We start from the raw sequence: 19,115 nt of genomic DNA, 5'->3' as shown, positions 1-19,115 counted from the left end.
ATGGATACTGAAGGAACTTTTCTTAATATCCAGTCTAAACGTCTCCTGGCACAACTCGAGGCCATCTCCTCTCGTCCTGTCACTTGTCACTTGGGAGAAGGGTCCCCAATCCCGCCACTCCTCCCGGCCACCAGGGGGAGCCGCGCGGCGGCTCAGCCTTACCCGGAAGTGACGGTGTTGTTTTCCTGCGGTACTTCCCGTGGCCGCCATGGACATCCTGAAGCGGGAGATCAGCAGGAAGCGCCAGCAGCTGGAGGAGAAGGAGCTCCTGGGGGTGAGGGCGGCCGGCATGGACACCAGGAGCCGCCCGGGGTGTGGGCCCGCGGGAGGGCGGCGGGGGTGAGGCGGCAGCGGCCCGGGATGGGCCGGGGAAGGGGGCGCGGAGCGGGCCAGGGCCGGGTTTCCCAAACCCGGGATGAGCCAGGACGGGATCGGGCAGGAGCCGGGAGGAGTTTGGGGGCGCGGATGCAGCCTGGCTTCAGCCTCGCTGTGTTCCGTCGGCTTTTGGGGCTGGTTTAGTTTATTTCGGGCACCGGGAGATGAGAAAAGTCAGTGCGCGCCTTGGTGACCAGAGGGTGGTTTCTTTCCTCCCCACAGCCGCCTTCTGTCCATTCCCGGGCAGGGTGTGAGCGTGTGTGCCTAAAAACCCCATACCCGGGCAGGCTGGGAGCGATGTGTGTGTGCCTAAAATTTCCACAGTACAGCAGGGCCCCTTTCAGGAGTGTCTATTTTTGAGTTTTGGTATCAGAGGCTGAAGCAGGCAGCTGTGGTCAGAGGCTGTTGTACATCAGGCAAAAGGATGAAGAATGAAGTTGTAGTTTGTACTAATCAAGGAAAATGGTTTGGGGTGGCCACATTTTCCAACTGTTGTGTGTCTGCAGTGTGTTTTCAGGCACTTTTCTACAAAGCTGCTTCAAGCAAGCTTATAAAATACTGTGTATAAAGGTGATCTCTTCCACCTCCTTGATTTAATGTCAAATGATGTGATTAGTATGGTTTTTCTAAACAACCTGGGCCTAGTTGTGCCTGTCTGAAGTGAAGGTTTACACACCAAAGACCACCAAGGCCTTACATGACAAAACATTTGGGTTTTCTAAAGTGCTGGCAAGCACATTATACTTTTAATTCTGCTTGTACGTATATCCTGCAAAGTAACTCTGTATTGCTGATTTCAGAGGTGCTTCCAACTAGTTCCCTTTCTGTGGCATTGTAGGCATCTCTGGGAAAGGATGTAGCTGAATTCACCAAGCCAAGTAAGAAAGTTTGAGCCATTTTTGCTCAGCTATGTAAAACTGTGAACTGGTAACAGCTCTCCTCTCTTTTAGGGAAATAAGAAGTATTTCAAACGCAGTGAGTTAGCTAAAAAGGAAGAGGAGGCCTACTTCCAGAGATGTGGCTACAAGGTATGGAAATTATTCTTCCAGGACTTGGTGTGTTTATTTTGAAGTCTGCATTTTTTTTTTATCAGCAATATCAATGTTGTTAATGATAATTGTTGTTCTTTGTTCAATCTGTTAATGTTATACATTAGCCTGTAAATGAGAAGCCACCTGGAGAGGTATGACTTTACAAACCCATTTTCACTGAAGGAAAATATATGCATGACATACAGCTACTTAAGTTTGTGTTATGGTTTGGCTTTTATTTCTTTTTTGTTTGTTTTTATTTGTGGAAAGCATGAAGTGGTTTGGGATCAAAGCTTGTCTTCCTTTCTTATTAAATTGTGCTGTTAGGCATGAACACTGGATCTGATATAGCCACCTTCCTCCCCTTGTTGAGAAAAATGGATACATTTGGATAATTTTATCTGATCTTCATTTTCAAAATGTCCAAAAGAAATCAGTGTAGTGTGAGTGTGCATCTGCCAACTCTCCTAAATTTGTATTTGGGTTTTGGCCATTAATCACCCAGCACTGAAGCTGTGCAACAACAGCATTTATGTTCTTGCTGGCAAAATATTAGAAACAATTGGTAACCTCGGGTGCATTTTGCAACAAATGGATGATTTGGAAGGCTTTATCTGCCTTTTAATGGTGTCAGGGCAAGAGTTTACTGAAATGGAAAGAATGTTGTTGTCTTTCAAAAGTGTGTGTGCCTGCCTGCCTGCTTGCCTGATGGTGTGTCTGGGAGGGGGGATGCATTCCCTGGGGAAGACAGTTTCATAATCTTGTTTGCTGTTAGAGGGCACAAATAGGAGCTTTGTTTTCAAGTGACCTTTACCCAGTTAGTGACTTATTCTGAAACCTTGATCTGTTTGTGCATATTTGAACATCAATGCCAAAATGATTCTCGGAACATGCAGCATAAAGTCCTGGGAAAGCTCTGTGAATCCAGCTGCTCTTCTGAGTGGAGATGGCTGCCTGATGCCTTTTGCGCATTAGCTTGAATTCTTCAGAACCCAGTGTGGTTAAAGTGGTGCTACCTGTGGTGCTGCAGCACCAGTCTTGGTGTGACTTGCAACCCTGGAAATGGTTTTAAAATAAGTTGCTTTGTTAAAATTAGTATCTTTTTAGAGCCTCCCAGATTTCTGCATTTTTTTCTTTACTCCATGAGACGTGGAACACAGACTGATTTCCTTTTAAATTCAGATGCCTTTTTACTCTGCTTAGACTTAATAATTTGGAATAATTTCACTTGCTTGAAGAAAGCACGGAAACAAAAATAACAGTGGTAAAGATACTGCTTATAACTTGGAGTCCAGCTGACAGAATGGAGCAAACTTTCCTTCCAGTGCTGCTCTTTATGATTTCAAGAATGTTTATAAGTTAAAATTTGTATATATCCTTTTGCTCTGGGAGTATATTTTTAAAAACAAAGTTTTTACACTGTTCTTCCTTATTTTCTGTCCCCTGTCAATTCCTCCTTCACTGCATTGATGGAAGTTTTATTTTTCCCCTCCCTTTACGTGTTAAACATTGATTTAATTGTCTTTGCCTTGTTAATTCCAAACACCTGTAGTTGTAGGATTGATTTTTTTCTGTGTTTGCTAATACAGCATTGAATGTAGATTTGAGGCTGAATCTTGTAGCTGGAGCCCCAGGGGTGGATCCTGCCAGCCACATGGAGTCACACTGACTGAGCAAGGCTGGCACCATGACCTGAAAGAATAAAAAAGCTTTAAAAAAAAAAAATTCTGTCCAGTACCTTCCTCAAATGGATCAACCAAATACAGGCTGCCCATGCACAGGGAGTGCTGCAGGCTGCTCTAGCGTTAATTGGATTGTTTCCCTTTTAGCAAGTACAGAAAGGAAATAAATTAAGAAAAATCAAGGTATGAGTGAGTGCTGAAGATGTTTCTTTATTAAAGGAATATTACCAGCAGCAATCTGCTCCTGCTGTCAGAAGTGTTGAATTTGAGCTTATACAGGGAGCTGTAGTTACATGGCTGCTGTCTCAAAGTTACTTTGATCAAAGAGTTGTTTTGCATTATTAAAATACTGAATAATGAGGAAGGAATGCTCTCTTTGATTCAGGAACCTTCTTTCAGACTGAGAGGAGTGGTTAGTGATATCCTGTTCCTTTGAGGAGTTGTCTTTTTTTTTTTTTTGCCTGCAAGAAACTGGCAATGTTGTTGGAGAGGTGCATTACCTAAAACAAGGTTAGAGAGGTGCATTACCTCTGAAAACCCAACAGAAATGGTGAATCATTGCTAAGTGTACTCAATTTGCTGAAGCTGCAGGTAATAAACACTGTAACTGGCACTGACCCTGGAAGGAGCAGTTCCACTCTCACCCTGCTCTGGGATTTTCTTTCCTGTCCTTTTATCTGTGCATGTGTTGGTCCTGGGGAGCTGGATGAGGAAGTGAAGCAGGCTGGGAACAGTACCAGTATTTGTGTTTGTCAGACTATTTTCTGTTTGAAAAATTTCCGCCTTCTGGTTCATCCCACAGTGATGCAAATGATCTTGCAGGGTAGGAAGGATAGAACAGGGGCAAGAATCAACAGGCAGAGGGTGAATTTGCTATTTTTGGCACCAGTGCTGGCATCTGCCTGCTAAAATGACAGCCAAACTTCAGCTATTGTCCTTTCTGTTTGCTGGAGAGACTGCTTCCTGCAGCCTGCAGAAGTGTTAGTTAGTTACTGATACTATCAAGAACTTTTATTGTTCTGTGAGATGCAATTAGTGACCATAAAACTATGAAACTAAAGATTTTTATTGTCATATTCAAGTCTGTGTTCCAGAGTTCTGTATCTTTCTGTTATTGCTTATCAATATGTGGGTTTGTTTCCATTGCTCATGAGTAACTTGTGTCTGTTGAATGTAGGTACAGCAGCAGGAGGAGGAGGAGAAACCACTGGCTACATCAAATCCAGTGCTGGAACTCGAACTGGCAGAGGAAAAGTTACCAATGACTCTTTCCAGACAGGAGGTAAAATCGATCACCATAAACTGACTCTATGACTTTACAGCAAATGCACTTGAAATTTCTTCTGAGGGCTGTTTCATCCAGTAAATTGTACTTTTTATGGCAGTTTTATTAAGTAGTAAGATTCCATTTTTGCAGTCAGCAGTTAATGGTCATCTTTTCTTATCAGGGCTCTGCTGTCCAATTGAGTGCACAGGGAGGTAAAGATGGGTAGAGCTTCTCTGTTACAAGGATTTACACAGATGCTGTATAACATTTTACAGCTCTTTCAGAGTGATACCCTGAGTATCAGCATTATCCTTGGATAGTACTGAAGATGGCATGCTGATTTTTTCCAGGATTTTATTGTCCTGAGCTTCTTTTCTTTGTAACTTGTTGGTCTGAACACAAATTTAGAAACTGAGTTTTGGAATTTCAGCTTAACCTCTCTAGAAGAAACAGTACTAAAACCAGAGCAGCTGGGATGTTCTTTGCCCTTTTTAAGGATAAAAATGCCTATGTGGATTTAAGTTCACAAATAGATCCACAATCTAAAGCAGAAGCAGGAAGTTCAGAAGTACAGAATGCACTCTATTCTTGGAAATACTGAAATTCACGGCTGAGGTCATCCAAGCATGTTACACCTCTCCTTAATTTGTCAGGATATTCAGGTTTTTACAGGACATGGGGACTTGGTTTGAGGTTTGAATCAAGTTGAGGGAGGCTTTTTCACTTCTGTTGTATCTACTTTTAAAGTAACTATCCCCTTAGATTTTGGGACTCCATATTTCCCCAGTGCTTTATGGTGGGGATTTTCAGCAGATGATCTGTTAGCTGTGCTGGGACAACCTGCAGCCCAGTTCGTATTTTTATTGCCAAGACAAATAGGTGAGTGAGATTATTGTCAAGTTCCTTTGTGATTTTGAAAATGGTTTTTAAGCTCTGCCAAAAGGATGATTTTTGTGTATTTGTTTGAACAAGTCAGAGCAGGAAGAAGTTCAGCTGTATCCAAACAGCCTGGGATTTTATGCAAAATTTGGACTGGTAATATTTGAAATGACCTTTCACTGAAATACCGTGGGAATTTTATATTTAGATTGCAAAGTGTCTGGAACATTTTTCTTCTGCTTAAAATATTGCCATTTCCTCTCCAGTCCAGCTCAGCTTGTTATTCTAAGCAAAGTAAATAAATCTGTCATTCTGGATTTTATTTTGCTTCCTTTATGCGTCAGGGAGTGCTTTGATTCTTTTCAGGTTATCAGGAGGTTACGAGAGAGGGGTGAGCCCATCAGACTGTTTGGAGAAACAGATTATGATGCATTTCAACGTCTGAGGAAGATAGAAATTCTTGCACCTGAAGTGAACAAGGTGAGACTGGCTCTTTATATAGTGGGCAATCAATAAGTAACCATAGAAAAGTTACCAGAAATAATTTTCAGTAACTGTTAATTTTCAGGAGGAGGGGGTAATAGACCGCAAAGAGAACACGTGCTCTTGTCTCTCTTTATTAAATTTTTTAAAATTTTCTTTCCCCCCCCCGAGAAACTATTCTAAATATCAGAGTTTTGTGCACAATTAAAATTATGTTAAAGAATTCAGCACTAGAAACCTACCAGGCCCTTGTCAGTTGGAAAAGAGGCCTTCAGATGGTACTACTACCTCAGCTTGTTCTGCCCCTGCTTTTTAATGAGCAGAGAACAGTAATTTACTGTTAAATTTACTGTATTTTAAATTAACTGTAATTTGCTGTTAAATCCCGTGTTTGTGGTTATGTGCACCCCTGAGAAGGCAGAGGTAAGTAAGAGCAGAGCTGCATACTGTCTCTGGGACAGAAATGATTTTTCAAATCCTTGGATTCCAGAGCTATAACTTGTTATGGAAGTGTCATTTTTCCCCCCTTTCCTTTAAAGAAGCCATCAACACAAAAACTGACTTGAAGATATAATTAATTTATTCCTTTTGTCTTAAGAAATGATCAATTAAGTGAGGAAATACAGTTGGAATTCGTTTTGTATTCACTGTTAGCCAAATTTACCACCTTATACTAACAGAGTGACAATTTGCATTTTCTTCCTGAATTTGTGGCAAACTGAATTGTTTTAAATGTCTTTCCTGGGATTGCCCATAAAAGGGGAGCCTTTTCCTCTCCAGGTCTTTAAAATGAAGATAAACAGATCTAGAAATAGAAGGTCTGCTAATGAAAGCTTTCCCTCCAGTGACATTGGTCACAGAAGCAGGATTAGGAAATAGAGAGCCCATAAATAGGGTTGTGCTGGATTTTTGTTGCATGATTCAGTCACTCCTGTTGCTGTCTAGGGGGATTCTGCATGTTGCTTAGTCAATCAGCCTTGTGGTTCAGACATTTTTAGAGTAACTAAATAATTAATAGAAATGCTCCAGACAGGCAAGTATGATGATGAAAGAGGGGAAGTAACTGCATATCTATTCCCTGTGGAGTGGCTGAATTTATCTGAGGGTAAGAAATGTCTTACTCCTTTATAGAGCTTTATATTTTATGTCTCAAGACGAGAAGGCAAATCCTTCAACTGTGGTTAATGTGAGTTCTGTGTTGAATTTGAAAGGACCTTTTAACTATATATATGGGTTTAAACTGATTGTGGATTTTTTAGTCACCCCTTCTAAAGTTGAGGGTTTTAAACAGGGAATCTGTATAAACATTCTGCTGTTTAAATTATTTTGTAATAAAAGGAAACAACGTTATTGTTTTATGTCTCTCACTGAAGGAGTGAGACTTATTTACAACTTTTTTCAGGGCAGATGTGAAGACTTGTAGAGCTGATGATGGTTGTGGTCTGGTTTTCGTTTGTTTTGGGATGGTTCAATGCATTGCTTGGAGAAAATGATTTGAAGAAAGTCTTAGAGGGTGATTCCATCCTCCAGGCTGTTTTTTTGGTGAAAATACTGTAAAAAGTATTTTTCAGAGGTATGAGCACTTCAGAAGCACCTGTTTTTTGTTAAGTGCTGAAGTAGAAACTGTTCTTGGAATTCAGTTAAATTCAGACAATGCTAAACCCTTATGTGTGTTTTTTCAGAATTTGCACCTTGAACAGAAGTGGGATGCTCACAGTGACAGTACTGAACTGCTTTTATTTACTTAAGGGTTTTTTAATAAATCAGTTTTTTTGTTTGTTTGTTTGTTTTTTTTTTTTTTTTTAAATTTTGTTTTCTAGGGCCTGAGAAATGATCTGAAGGCTGCCTTGGATAAGATTGATCAGCAGTATCTGAATGAAATTGTAGGTGGTCAAGAAGCAGGAGATGATGACTCCCAGAATGACCTGAAAGTCCATGAGGAGAATACTACTATTGAAGAACTTGAAGTATGGGATAGATCATAACTAAGGGATGTTAGATGTAGTATGTTGCTGTGAGAAAGCTTCAGGATGGTTTAGACACAGTCTTCTTTTCAACAGCTGACTTAGGCATTTTGAAGTATTCTTAAGGGGAAAGTTTAGGTTTCTAAGCCTGGAGTTGCATTGTATATACCTACAAAAGACAAGTGAAAATTCAAGTGGTGTTTGTTCATAGCACTTCATCCCAAAGGGGACAGATGTTGCCTGCAAAGACAGTGATACAGTAAAGATTCATTCTCCAGGGATTTCAGAAGTATAGAATTTAATTGTGGAACATTACCTGGTCACAAATGCCAAAGACTTTCCAGTGAATATTTGAGGGGGTAATAAGGTCAGTACCAATTAATTTTCCCTATACAAGAAAAAGGGATTCTGAAAAATAGACACACAGAAAGAATGTTTGATATGAAAACATCTAGGACCAAAAAAAAGAGCATCAGAAGTAGGCTGACCACAGGAAATACAAGAAGTGCAGAGATAATGTGTCCCAGAAACTTGAGTGCAAATGGCTGCTCTGTTCTGAAAGAATCCCTTGGTCTTTGTGTGAGTGAGTGGAGAGCAAGTGCCAGGAAATGCATTCAGCACTTGGTATTTCAGGATAATGTTTTGAAAAGCACATTAACTTGAGCTGAAGACTTTTACCCTTAATCTTCAAAACTCTTTGCAGGAGTTAATCTTAATAACGTCCTTCCCAAAGAGTGTTTAAGAAATAATATGATTTATAACTGAAAGCTGAGGTGAATACATTATTATTAAGAGATAGTCTGGGTTTTTTCTTATGGTGCCAGGGGTTCTGGTTTAAAATAACTGCAGTTCCAGAATGGATAGCAGCAGTTGTATTGGAGCTGTATTTTATTGATCTGTTAGCTCTCAAAATAACCCCTTGCTGTGGGAGTAGGGCAGGCTTGGTTTGAGCCATGCAAACAATCTTTTACTAAAAAGTTGGAAAATGCCACATCTGAATTTTGTGCTACTCCAGCTGCATTGCCTTGAGCATAAAGGCTTACATTGAATTTGACTCCAAATCTAGGAGATTTTTAAAATGAAACTCAATTTGGAAACATGAGGGCAGTGGAAATAGATTATAATCCAACTATACCTACTGGAAAATGTTCATAAAACTTACTGTTAGGATTTACAGTTTTGAGGTTTTGGCAGGGTGGTGGAGTATTGGACCATACAGCTGGGCTTTTTTAGTGGTTTGTTGCTTGGTTTTTTTTTAGATTCAAATTCACAGTTGCAATTAAATGGTAAAAAGCCCCAATACATCAGAGAATTAAAATAGCATAACAAAATAGTTAGGTTAATTGTTGGCTTTGGGGATTTCAAAAAAATGCAGTACACCCACAGGTTCCCCTTAATACAGTGCTGTCAGACAGCTGCTAGTTATGCCAATAATTTATTAGTTAATGACTGAAGAATTACTGTTGCATTGACTTTTCAGAAGAAGTTATATTGGCATTGTGAAATAAATGTTTTTAATAGATTAACAAATTTCGGTAGCATTTGTAGCCGTTTCATGGCCAGTGTTTGAGATTTCTGATGGAATTTATTGCAGTTCATGGAGCAGTGAACCATGCTCTGCTGTGGTGGTGCTGGCAGACTAGACAAAGTAGAAATAATGGCCCTTTTTTATTCCCTGATCTAGGCTTTGGGAGAATCCTTAGGACGGGGTGATGATCACTATGATATGGACATCATAACAAAGTTCTTGAAGGTAACAGACTCTAATTATTTTGTAGTTGTGTCATATTATTACTGCCATGCAGATACTTTATAAGTTTAGAAGGGTGGGTTTCAGCTGCTTGAGAGGAAAATCTTGCATGTTACGTGTAAGATGTGGGTTTTTGAAATGCTTGGCACTCCACAGCCTTTGTTAGTCACAACAGTGACTTGTGCCAGATCTGGGAAAGAGCTCTTGGGAGAGCAGCGTTCTTCAAAATCTGGTCCTGCTTTTCCAGACAAAATAAATATGGTTTTGATTTTTGTGTGATATTTGAGGCAGTTGTCTGTAGCTGCGTCTGTGTAGTACTGTGGCATCAAAACCTTTGGAGGAGTTTCCTTGAAACAGTGCAAGCTAAATTCGAATGTCACCTAATACTGTTAGTGAAATTAGAGAGTTTTAAAGGAAGTCCACAGGTTCAAGTGGATGGCAGGAAATTGTTTCCTTGTTTCCTGGCAAGAAATCTGCGTTGCCTCTCAGCTGAGTCAGCCAGTGCCTGTGTAACCTGTGTAACTGTTGTGGTGATGAAAGTCACAGCAAGAGTTTGAAGCTTTGTGTGTGCATTTAAGACAAGAGGGTTGTTCCTGTCCCTCCTTGCCTATCCTTCTAAAAAAGGTTTGACCTTTCTTAACTCAGGTTTCTCCCAAAAATTCCGTTTGTCCTGGTTGCTTAGCCCCCTGTTCTACCTGATGTGCCGGGGAAGTCACTAGATGGCACCATGACACAGATGTGCTTGCTCCTTGCAGTTCCTCCTGGGAGTTTGGGCCAAGGAGTTGAATGCCAGAGAGGACTACGTGAAACGGGGCGTGCAGGGGAAGCTGAACAGCGCCACTCAGAAGCAGACAGAGTCCTACCTGCGGCCACTCTTCAGAAAGCTCCGCAAAAGGGTAAATCACCTTTCAGTGCCACTTCAGCCTTTGCTTTCCCAGTACCCCGCATCAGTGCCCCTTCTAGGCAGTGTTAGCCTCACTGAAGGAGGGGGGATGAGTGAGTTGGTCACAGTTTCTGATCTAGAGCCCCTAACACCCTGTTCTGACTTTATCTCAATCAGTGAAATCTGCCCACTCACTGCTTTTCCAGCTGTTTAAAGCAGCACCTGCTCCCGGGGTTGCAAACAAGACAGAAAATTTGGGTTGCATTTTGCACTTGCCATCAGCTACCAGGTGTAACCACTTAACCTCTCCTCTTCAGATCCTTCAGCTGAATAACAAACATGTTTTCCTTTGTGAAGCTCCTCAAGCAAGAGTAGTTGTTAAACTTTGTATAAGTGCTGAGTAAGATGATTTTCCTGAGCTGCTGTTCTGAAGTAAATGCCTTTTTTTTCCTTTCCCCTCTCTTGTAGACACTTCCTGCAGACATCAAAGAATCAATAACTGATATTATTAAATTTATGTTGCAAAGAGAATATGTGAAGGTAATGTTGGTTTGTACTCTTTTGTCATGTTCGTGCTGTCTGGTTGTAAAGATTGAGTTTATTGCTTCAGCGTTCCCATATTTTCTTTTTCATTTTGAAGATGCATAGCTGGAAATACAACATCTATCCCAACAAAATGAAAAATGGCTGTGAAATGTTAGGCTCCAAGTAGGGTTTGATCTACAGCCTGACAGAAGATCTTTTGAGGTTCATGGAACTGCACAGCTTTGTAAACATGAAGAAGATTTTTCTCAGAGATGAGTATATTAAAGTTGCAGAGCATTCCTCTAGGGGAAACCCAGTGTTCTAAGGTTAAATGAAGGTATTGAATAGTAGTAGGCAAAGAGTTACTGAATATGAGGCACTGTCCCTTTCTTTGTCTACACTCACATCAGGTGGCCTGGTAAGGTTGAGGTAAGTTAATGAGAAGATTTTTTTGGATGAAGTCTGCTTGCTGGAGGAGGCAGAAGTACTTTGGGACACAAGATCAAAGGGAGTGTTAGGTTTTACTTGTAGCTGCCTTCAGAATTGAAACTGAAATAGCAATAGCATTTGCTGGAGCAGCTTGTGTATGCAGAGGAATCTGAGCTGTCTTTTGCCTTTAAATTTCTAATATTTCTTACTATTCGTGTGAGGATTTGGCATAATTTGTCAAGTGAGCAAGCAAACCTGCTTTTAATGCTGAAAGGTTTGATATGGCCTAAGGCAAATTTAATCCAAATCATTTGGAAGCAGAACTGAACATGTGGGATGTATGATAGTGGGGCTTTATTTTGAAGCTATTTTTTTTCCTCTTTGTTGTCATCATTATGTGGAAATTCCCTTTCCAATACTTGTCAAACTAATGAGTATGCAGGAATGTGGTGTATCTCTGGGTTAATCAGCAGTGCTTCTCTCTCCTGGAGGTGCATACCTTTAAGTAAACTTCACAGAGGGATTTTTGATTACTTGACTACACATTTGGATGTTTTGTTGTTTTGTTTTTGTTTTTTTTTTTACATTGGCTAATGTTTTTACAGATGCTTACATATTTTTCAATTTTACTTCCTAAGAGACTTGTCTCTTTTTGCCTGCTTTTGTCTTCTGTGTCTTTTTGCCTGCTGCTTGGTTTCTGCAGCCTAGTGAATACTGTCAGCCACAAGTTCTTGCTGTTTTGTTAGTGGAAAAGCTTGAAAGATTTTAATTTTGAAATCAATGTGTTGACAGCAGGCAGATGCCAGAATGCAAGTTGTCTACTCAGCCTTAATTAACCCTGTTGTGACTGTCCTGCAAGGGTCTTTAATTGCATGTTCACATACTGTTTCATCACAAAAGTATATTTAAGTCAGCAAGTAGGTATTTGGCTAAGCCTGTTCAGATTCTGCCTAATACAGGTGATGACTAAGCTCTGTCCCCTTTTCAGATTTGCTTTTAAGTCTGTCTGCCACCCCCTGCCTTGTTCATTATTCACCTCCCAGTTTGTTCAGTGCTAGCTGGAAAGAATCTGCACTCACTGGTCATGATTGTTGCTTTTTATTGTCCAATTCCTGAATAGGACGTGATAAATGAACTCCATCAGTGAGTTTTGTAGCTGTTCTCTAACAGAGAGGGAATGTCCTGTTATATGTCCTTCACTTTTTTCTGTAATTGTGTCTGTCACTTGCTGGTTCTCTGTTATTATGTTGGGTATTTTTTTAAGCTCTGTAGTGCTCTTCCTTTCTTTCTGTTAATTTTCCCTTTGAATTTTATCCCTGGTTTTTCCCCAGGAGTATTGTCTGTTACAGCTTTAGAACAGGAGCTATGCTCTTGATGGGGAAATTTTGTTTTTTTTTTTTTTTTTAAATTGATTTACTGCTACTACTTCCCTGTGCAGGCCAACGATGCCTATCTGCAGATGGCCATCGGGAACGCTCCCTGGCCCATCGGCGTCACCATGGTCGGCATCCACGCGCGCACGGGGCGCGAGAAGATCTTCTCCAAACACGTGGCCCACGTGCTCAACGATGAAACTCAAAGGAAATACATACAGGTAATGTCAGCTTTGGAAATCCGGCGGGTCTGCTTGTGTAGGGGGGTCTTTGAGAAACATCAGCGTCAGGTGATGTGGTAAAAGGGTCCCGGAAATGGACTGGTTGATTTGGGTCAAGCATAACATCCAGTTAATAGGTAGCTCATCCTGGACCTGAAGGCTCTTCAGTGCTGGGCCAGGAACAGTCTAAGGGACTTTGGTGAACTGCTGTGATCCTGCATGAGCACCAGAGCAGCTGTGAAGACAGGCTTGATTCTCCTGAGGCCCCTCACTGCTTAACTCGTTGCCTAAACATACGCAGAATTTAATACTGTAAAATTCAGTTCTTCTGACTATTTCTGCAACTAGATAAATGCATTCATTAGTAAGTTAAGCAGTCTGGGCTCAAAATTCCAGGTTGATTTCTTCCTGGGCATCTTCATACCCATGTGGGCTTTGGATTGTGGAATTCTTAGCAGTTAAGTTTTTCTAATTTGTCCTTTCAACACTGTGGTTGGACAGGTCTGAGGCAACAAACCTTCTCTCTTTGTATTGTTAAATGTGTTTGGCTCTTGCCAGTTGCAGTTTCATTGAGATAAAAAAATCTTCTGGTTTAACTCTGAAGCCTCCAGAGCAGAATCATGGGACTCCTGGCAGGGGAGGTTTACATAAATGTCTTCCTTCTGCAGCAGCAGGACTCCTGTTGCTTTTCAGCTTCTGCAGATGTCTGCAAGGAAATTGCTTGCAAAATGCAACTTCCCCTTCTGCTCAGAGTCTCTCTGTATTTGGGCTGCAAGTTTAACCCCTGGTTTCTCTTCAATTCTAGTTTTTAATAGCATAACATGAAAAAATACCACTGTGAAGTCACAGGGACCTCCAGACACAGAGACAGCAAATTAAATTTGTAAGGTGAAATTATATGTAATTGGTATGTAATTACCAATTATTTTGTAAGGTGAAAATTGGCATGTGGATTATGCATTTTCAGAGACAGGCTCCAGTTATGCTTGGAAGTATTTAATGGATGAAATAGTTTTAAACTAGGTAATGTTGTGGTCTGTGCTAATTGGTGTGGTCATAATGGTGAATAATTCATAGAATCACAGAATGGTTTGGTTTGAAAGAAACCTTAAAAGACCATCAGGTTCCAGCTCTCCTGGTAGGGTGACCTTCCACACCAGGCTGCTCAACAATTGGCCTTCTCTGTCCGTTTGCCACTCCTAGAGCAGAAGAATCTGTACTCTCGAGTGTTGCTTGGTCTCCTGTAACATAGCATACCTTGTGGAAGATGTGTATGAATTCCCCAGTTTGTCCCTTCTCTGCTTTTGGGGCTACCTCTGTTGGCCAAAGAAATCCTTGAGTTCATCTTCTCACTGTGAATTTCATCTCTGCTTCTAAATTACTCAGCTCACTGAAGCACCAAGACTAAGTTGGCTTTAAACGTGTATGTTCTCTGTGTTGCTTTTAAATATTGGATCTTGTTTAGTTCAAACTGGAGTGTGGGATATTTATTACATGTGCTCCCAGCAGCTGCATGAAGCTAATGTGTTCCTGATTACAGCACCCTGGAGTGAGAACATCCCAAACAGGGAGTCATTATGGTGCTGGGACAGACTTTCCATGCTTGCCTGCATTAGAAAGGCCAAAGCATCATCGTGTTGAATCATTTTTCCCTGAGTGAGGAGCTGCCTTCCATGAGAAGAGTCTCATGACAGGGACATGACTCTGCCATCTTAGAGTACAGTGTCACTGCTAAATTACACTTCCACCACAGCAGCTGGTTTTCTTTAGACTTCTCTGTGTGACTTGAAAGGAAATAATCACAAGGTTCCTGTCATGCTGGTTTTTGGCAGTTGATCCCTTGAAAGACCTGAGAAGTCCACATTCTGCCTTTCTCCTTGATTGCTTCAGTTTGCCTGTGGTGTCCTGTGTGGTACCACAGTTCTCCTCCTGGGAAGTGTTTGGTTCTTGCCTTGGCTGTGCAGCTTGTTTTGAAACTGATTTTTGCTCTTTAGAATGAATTTTAATATTCAGCTTTCTTGTAAATATCTCTAATTATAATATAATTTGCTCCCTTATTGATAAAGAGGGATTAAAGAATTGCTGTGATCCTTCACTGTGAATCTTACCAGGTGGGATTGGAGCTTGTAGCCTTTTTGGTTATGCCACAAACTCCTCTGATATTGAAGAGAACCTCAAACTTTGAACAGAATAGCAACCAAAATAAAAATCCCAACCTCAAATTAGCAGGCTTTTCTTTTAAATTTTTAAGCTTAAGAATTCTGTAGGCTATCAAGTTTGCTCAACAGCTGCAGCCTTATTACAGAATTGTCCTTGTTTTGTTAATTCCTAGGGGCTGAAGAGGCTCATGACCATTTGCCAGAAGCACTTCCCCACAGACCCCTCCAAATGTGTGGAGTACAACGCGCTGTGAGCCTCTGCGGGGGCTGGACTGGGACTCATATTTCAGTCTCCTGAACCCAGAGAGGATGGAAGAGGCAGACTTTGAGTCTGAACACCAGCAAGAACTTGGGGTGGGCTTTGCAAAAAAAAAAAAAAAAAAAAAAAACAAAACAGGAGATTTTTTTTTTTTTTTTTACAGCTTCCTTTTTCCAAGCCCCATTTATTTAGGTTCGTTTTGATATCTGTGCTTTTTGCTGAACACATCCAATGTACAGCAGAGGGATGAGTTTTGAAGTGTTAAAGACCAAGACAATGACCAAGGGACAATGCACATGGCAACTGCTTTTATTCCACTTTTATTTCAGGGAACTGTGCAGACTAAACAGTTTCCCATAATTTAGAGCTTTAGGTGAGTCTCAATTCTGCAAGGAGCATATGTGCAACTTTTTTTGGCTGCTTTTGCATTGGAGACTGACGTGGGCAGATGATTAGAGGGAAGCAGTTGAATCTGAATCTTGGTTATTTCTGTAAATACAAAGACTACTGGCTAATCTTTCATGTGGTATTTATCAGGAATAAAAAAAAAGGTTTATATGTTTCTCAGCCTCAGTGCAAAGAGTTTTTGATCTTGACTGCAACTGATTTGGCTTTTTTTTTTTTTTTGGTAACGACATTTTTAATATAAACCTTCTGGGCTTGTGGGAAGTAATCTTAGGGCTCTTGAGGCTTTCAAATTCCATTTTTATACATCTGGAGAAAATTTTCAGTCTGCTGGGCATTTCAGAGAAAATAATTAGGACCTCCCATGACCATGAACAGTATTTCTAGCAGCCACAAATCTTTACCATTGTGTATCCTGACTGGGAATGGTGAGGAAGCTCATGGGAACGATGATGTCTAATTCTGCATAAACAGTGAAATATTGAGACTTTGTTAGTTTTGAGCAGAACCATTTCCTGAAGAAGTATGTCATCATTCCATTGAATGGGTTTGTCTGGGTTCTCACCTTGACAGGTAGCTTGGAGCAGGAGCTGGAGCCCTCTTCCCAAGGAGTGACCTGTCTTCCTTGGGGTGTTCCAGTGTCCTGTGGCACAGCGGGAGGTTCTGGGGGATGTGAGCTGGCAGTGAGCTGAGAGGGTATTTTGGAGAGCTTCAGGTTCTTCTGGACACTCTCAGATTCTGAAGTGCTTCTTTGGACACAGGAAATTTTCAGTCTGGAGTGTTTGACCCCAGAGAAAATGTCAAGAGCTTAGAGTTTAGAAGTAATAAAATGAGGCTGAAACATCACTGTCTCTTGGGGGAGGGCCCTTTGGGGAGGAGATGGGCATTTGTGGAGAAAAGCTGGGCAGATGTCAAGAGCATGGAAGAGTTTCATCAGCAGTGGTTTATGGTGATTTTCTTTGCAGTGCTCTGTACTGCAGTACAGTATCCAAAGATACTCTTTGGGGGCATTATTACAATGGAAACATTTGTAACACTGCAGCCTTATCCCTCTCCCCACCCAGACGGTTTCCTGAACTGTTTCTAAATCTTTATCTTGACCTTAGTTTTGAACTCTGTAAATAATTGAGGGACAATATTGTCCCTTGTTCAGAAGAGCTGTAATTTCCCTGGAAACTGCAGCAAGTGACTAGCCAGGAGATGGTTTAAGGAGCATTGTATCTTCTGCTTTAGTGGATTCCTTAGGGGATCTGTAATAGTGCTAGATGGAATTTTCCTTCCTCCCTTAGAGCTAATTATTGAGGATTTTAATGGTGGCTTGAGTGGGGATGTGCTCCTGTAGGGATGTGAATCTGAGGTTGGAATGTCTTAGTCTGATCAGGTTTTAAGGAATGCAGTTTAAGCAATGTGCCTTCTTGCTGACAGTCCCTGAAATACAGCCGCCTTGCTTGAATGAATCCCATGACAGGAGAACTTTATCCCCTTGCAATCCGTGGAATGGTGCTGGATGGGGAGCTGAGGAGCTGGGAATTACTTTCTCACGGCATATCCCTGTAAGAGTTTCCAGCTGTCCAACACGTGAGAGCCAGCTCTGGTCCTTGGGGGATGGTGGGCCAGGGGGACACTGTTAACAGCAGCTGCTTTTCATCATGTGTGTGAGGCTCTTTGCAGCTGGATGGCCCCAAATTGCAGCTACCAGACCGTGATCAAATAGTTAACAATGCCTCTTAGCCAAAAAAAAATCCCAACCCTCAGTCTGTTTTAGGGAGGAGTGGGTGTGGTGCAGCTGTCACATTGCTTGACTTTTTTTTTTTTTTTTTTTTTTTTTTTTTTTTTTTTTTTTTTTTTTTTTTGGTGGGGAGGGTATGTTTCACTTTAGCAATTTACTTTTCCCTCTAGGCTTTTCCAGATGTTTATTTCTGATAATTCTTGCATTAGGCAGAAGTAACTCTGCTGAATCCTGAGACTTGTAGCCTTAAGATGAAGTCATGAGTTCGCCAGAGTGTCTGGAGTGGTTTTGGGACTTCAGTGCCCCTGGTCATTTGTTGCAGTCCCTGACCCTTTCCCAAGCCCTGCTGTGGAAGGGCCTGTGCAAAGTGAACTCTAAAACTATTGGTACCTGTCTGATAATGGTATTATTGTGCCTGGTGGTGGTTAAATGCCTTAAATTCTCTATTTCTGTTTGTTCTGCTGGAAAGGTTCTTATGGTTGGTGTGTGTGGGATCAGTTTATTTTAATGGAGGAATTGGGTTCCTCTTCAGCTGGCTTCCATAACATCACCACCATTGTTCCAGTCTTGCCCAAAGAATGAACAGGATTAGGATATAAGTGGTTTCACTTCTCAGGGGGAAGAGAGTGCTCTGACCCCTCGGGGCTGGGGGATGAGAACACAACGTGGTGCCTTCTGAGAGGGCTGGAACAAGATGGGCAGTGCTGGTGTCAGATCTGGAGCAGGCTGCCCAGGAAGCTGCTCCTGAGGTGGTGAAGAGCAACCTGCAGCACTACTGGAGTCACTCAAGAAATCTGAGCCAAGGTCCCAGAGTTCAGGGGTGTCTGAAAACCTTCACTGTGGCTGTTTGCTCCATCCCAGAGCCTCCTGGGGATTTTCTGCAGGCAGTGGTTTCCCACTTGGCAGCGGTGGGTGATGGTCACAGGGGCTGCCTGGCTCTGGGCTGCTGCCACTGGTGCCCTGTGGGATGTGGGGGGGATTGGGTGGATGATACAGGAGGTGCTGGGAGTGGAAGAGGCTCCCTGGACAGTGGGAATAAATGGAAGGAGCAAGAAGCAATGGCTCTGGGAAGTGTAGGAGGCCCCATGTGAGACTGTGGCTGTTGGAAACTGCCTGTGGTTATGGGAGGTGCTAGGTGGCCAAGGGGTCACTGCTGCACAGAGAGGACAACAGTGATGTTAAGTGATGTCCCTAACCCTGTGCAGGGGTCACTGCTGCTCTGCTGAGCTGGAGCAGCCTCCTGGAGTGGGTTCCCTCGGGAAGTCACCAAGCAGGAGTTCCTTGGAGCATGGGGAACGCACTGGTGCTGAAGCCTGTCCCGCAGCCCTTGGCATTGCTGAAACAGCCTTGCAGCAACTTGGCATCCAGTCAATCTAAGTTAGTGTTGAGTTATTTCAAGTTGTGTGCTGGAAGTAAATATTGTGACTTTGCTTCCCACAGTGGTGGGACATCAGTGATGCTCTGTGTCTTGAGCCCCTGGGACCAGTGCTTGGGAGATCATGGCATGGAGCAAGCATGCTCTGCTGGGTGCTGAATCCCGAGTGATCTCTAAAGGATGGCATTTTTTGGGGGAATGCCAGCGTTTCCTGCAGTCAGGCCCCAGGGCAGCCAAGGAGCAGGTCTCTCATGGACACCCTGGCCAGCTGTGCACACATCTGGACCCAGCATCTCTAGCTAGTTAAGGATTGCCTGGGCTCTGCC

General features: G+C 42.1%; 1 protein-coding gene across 8 annotated transcripts; it reads left to right on the top strand.

The window, feature by feature from the left end:
* The first annotated feature begins 201 nt into the window (after positions 1 to 201).
* On the top strand, positions 202 to 15,843 carry PRPF18 (pre-mRNA processing factor 18). 8 transcript variants are annotated; one of them, XM_062491679.1, is made up of 11 exons: positions 202 to 274; positions 1,326 to 1,403; positions 1,532 to 1,558; positions 4,266 to 4,370; positions 5,601 to 5,714; positions 7,538 to 7,684; positions 9,366 to 9,434; positions 10,187 to 10,327; positions 10,783 to 10,854; positions 12,707 to 12,862; positions 15,195 to 15,843. In XM_062491679.1, exons 1-11 carry the CDS (start codon positions 209 to 211, stop codon positions 15,273 to 15,275), a joined length of 1,056 nt encoding a protein of 351 aa, XP_062347663.1. In that variant the 5' UTR covers positions 202 to 208; the 3' UTR covers positions 15,276 to 15,843. The 8 variants fall into 8 exon arrangements, with proteins under 8 accessions (XP_062347663.1, XP_062347662.1, XP_062347668.1 ...); XM_062491685.1 differs by lacking the exon at positions 1,532 to 1,558 and adding an exon at positions 1,176 to 1,253 and having other exon boundaries at positions 218 to 274; XM_062491678.1 differs by lacking the exon at positions 1,532 to 1,558.
* The last annotated feature ends 3,272 nt before the right edge of the window (positions 15,844 to 19,115 follow it).

This window comes from Cinclus cinclus, chromosome 4 (genome assembly GCF_963662255.1).
Source record: "Cinclus cinclus chromosome 4, bCinCin1.1, whole genome shotgun sequence".
NCBI lineage: Eukaryota > Metazoa > Chordata > Aves > Passeriformes > Cinclidae > Cinclus > Cinclus cinclus.
The sequence above is the reverse complement of the archived record's forward strand: the minus strand, read 5'-3'. Positions and strand labels throughout refer to the sequence as shown.

Excerpts from the sequence above, each read along its gene's own strand:
- PRPF18 (XM_062491679.1), top strand. The coding sequence starts at position 209 with ATGGACATCCTGAAGCGGGAGATCAGCAGGAAGCGCCAGCAGCTGGAG. Across the intron at positions 5,715-7,537 it reads TTGCACCTGAAGTGAACAAG|GGCCTGAGAAATGATCTGAA; the intron begins GTGAGACTGGCT and ends TTTGTTTTCTAG. Across the intron at positions 12,863-15,194 it reads CTCAAAGGAAATACATACAG|GGGCTGAAGAGGCTCATGAC; the intron begins GTAATGTCAGCT and ends GTTAATTCCTAG.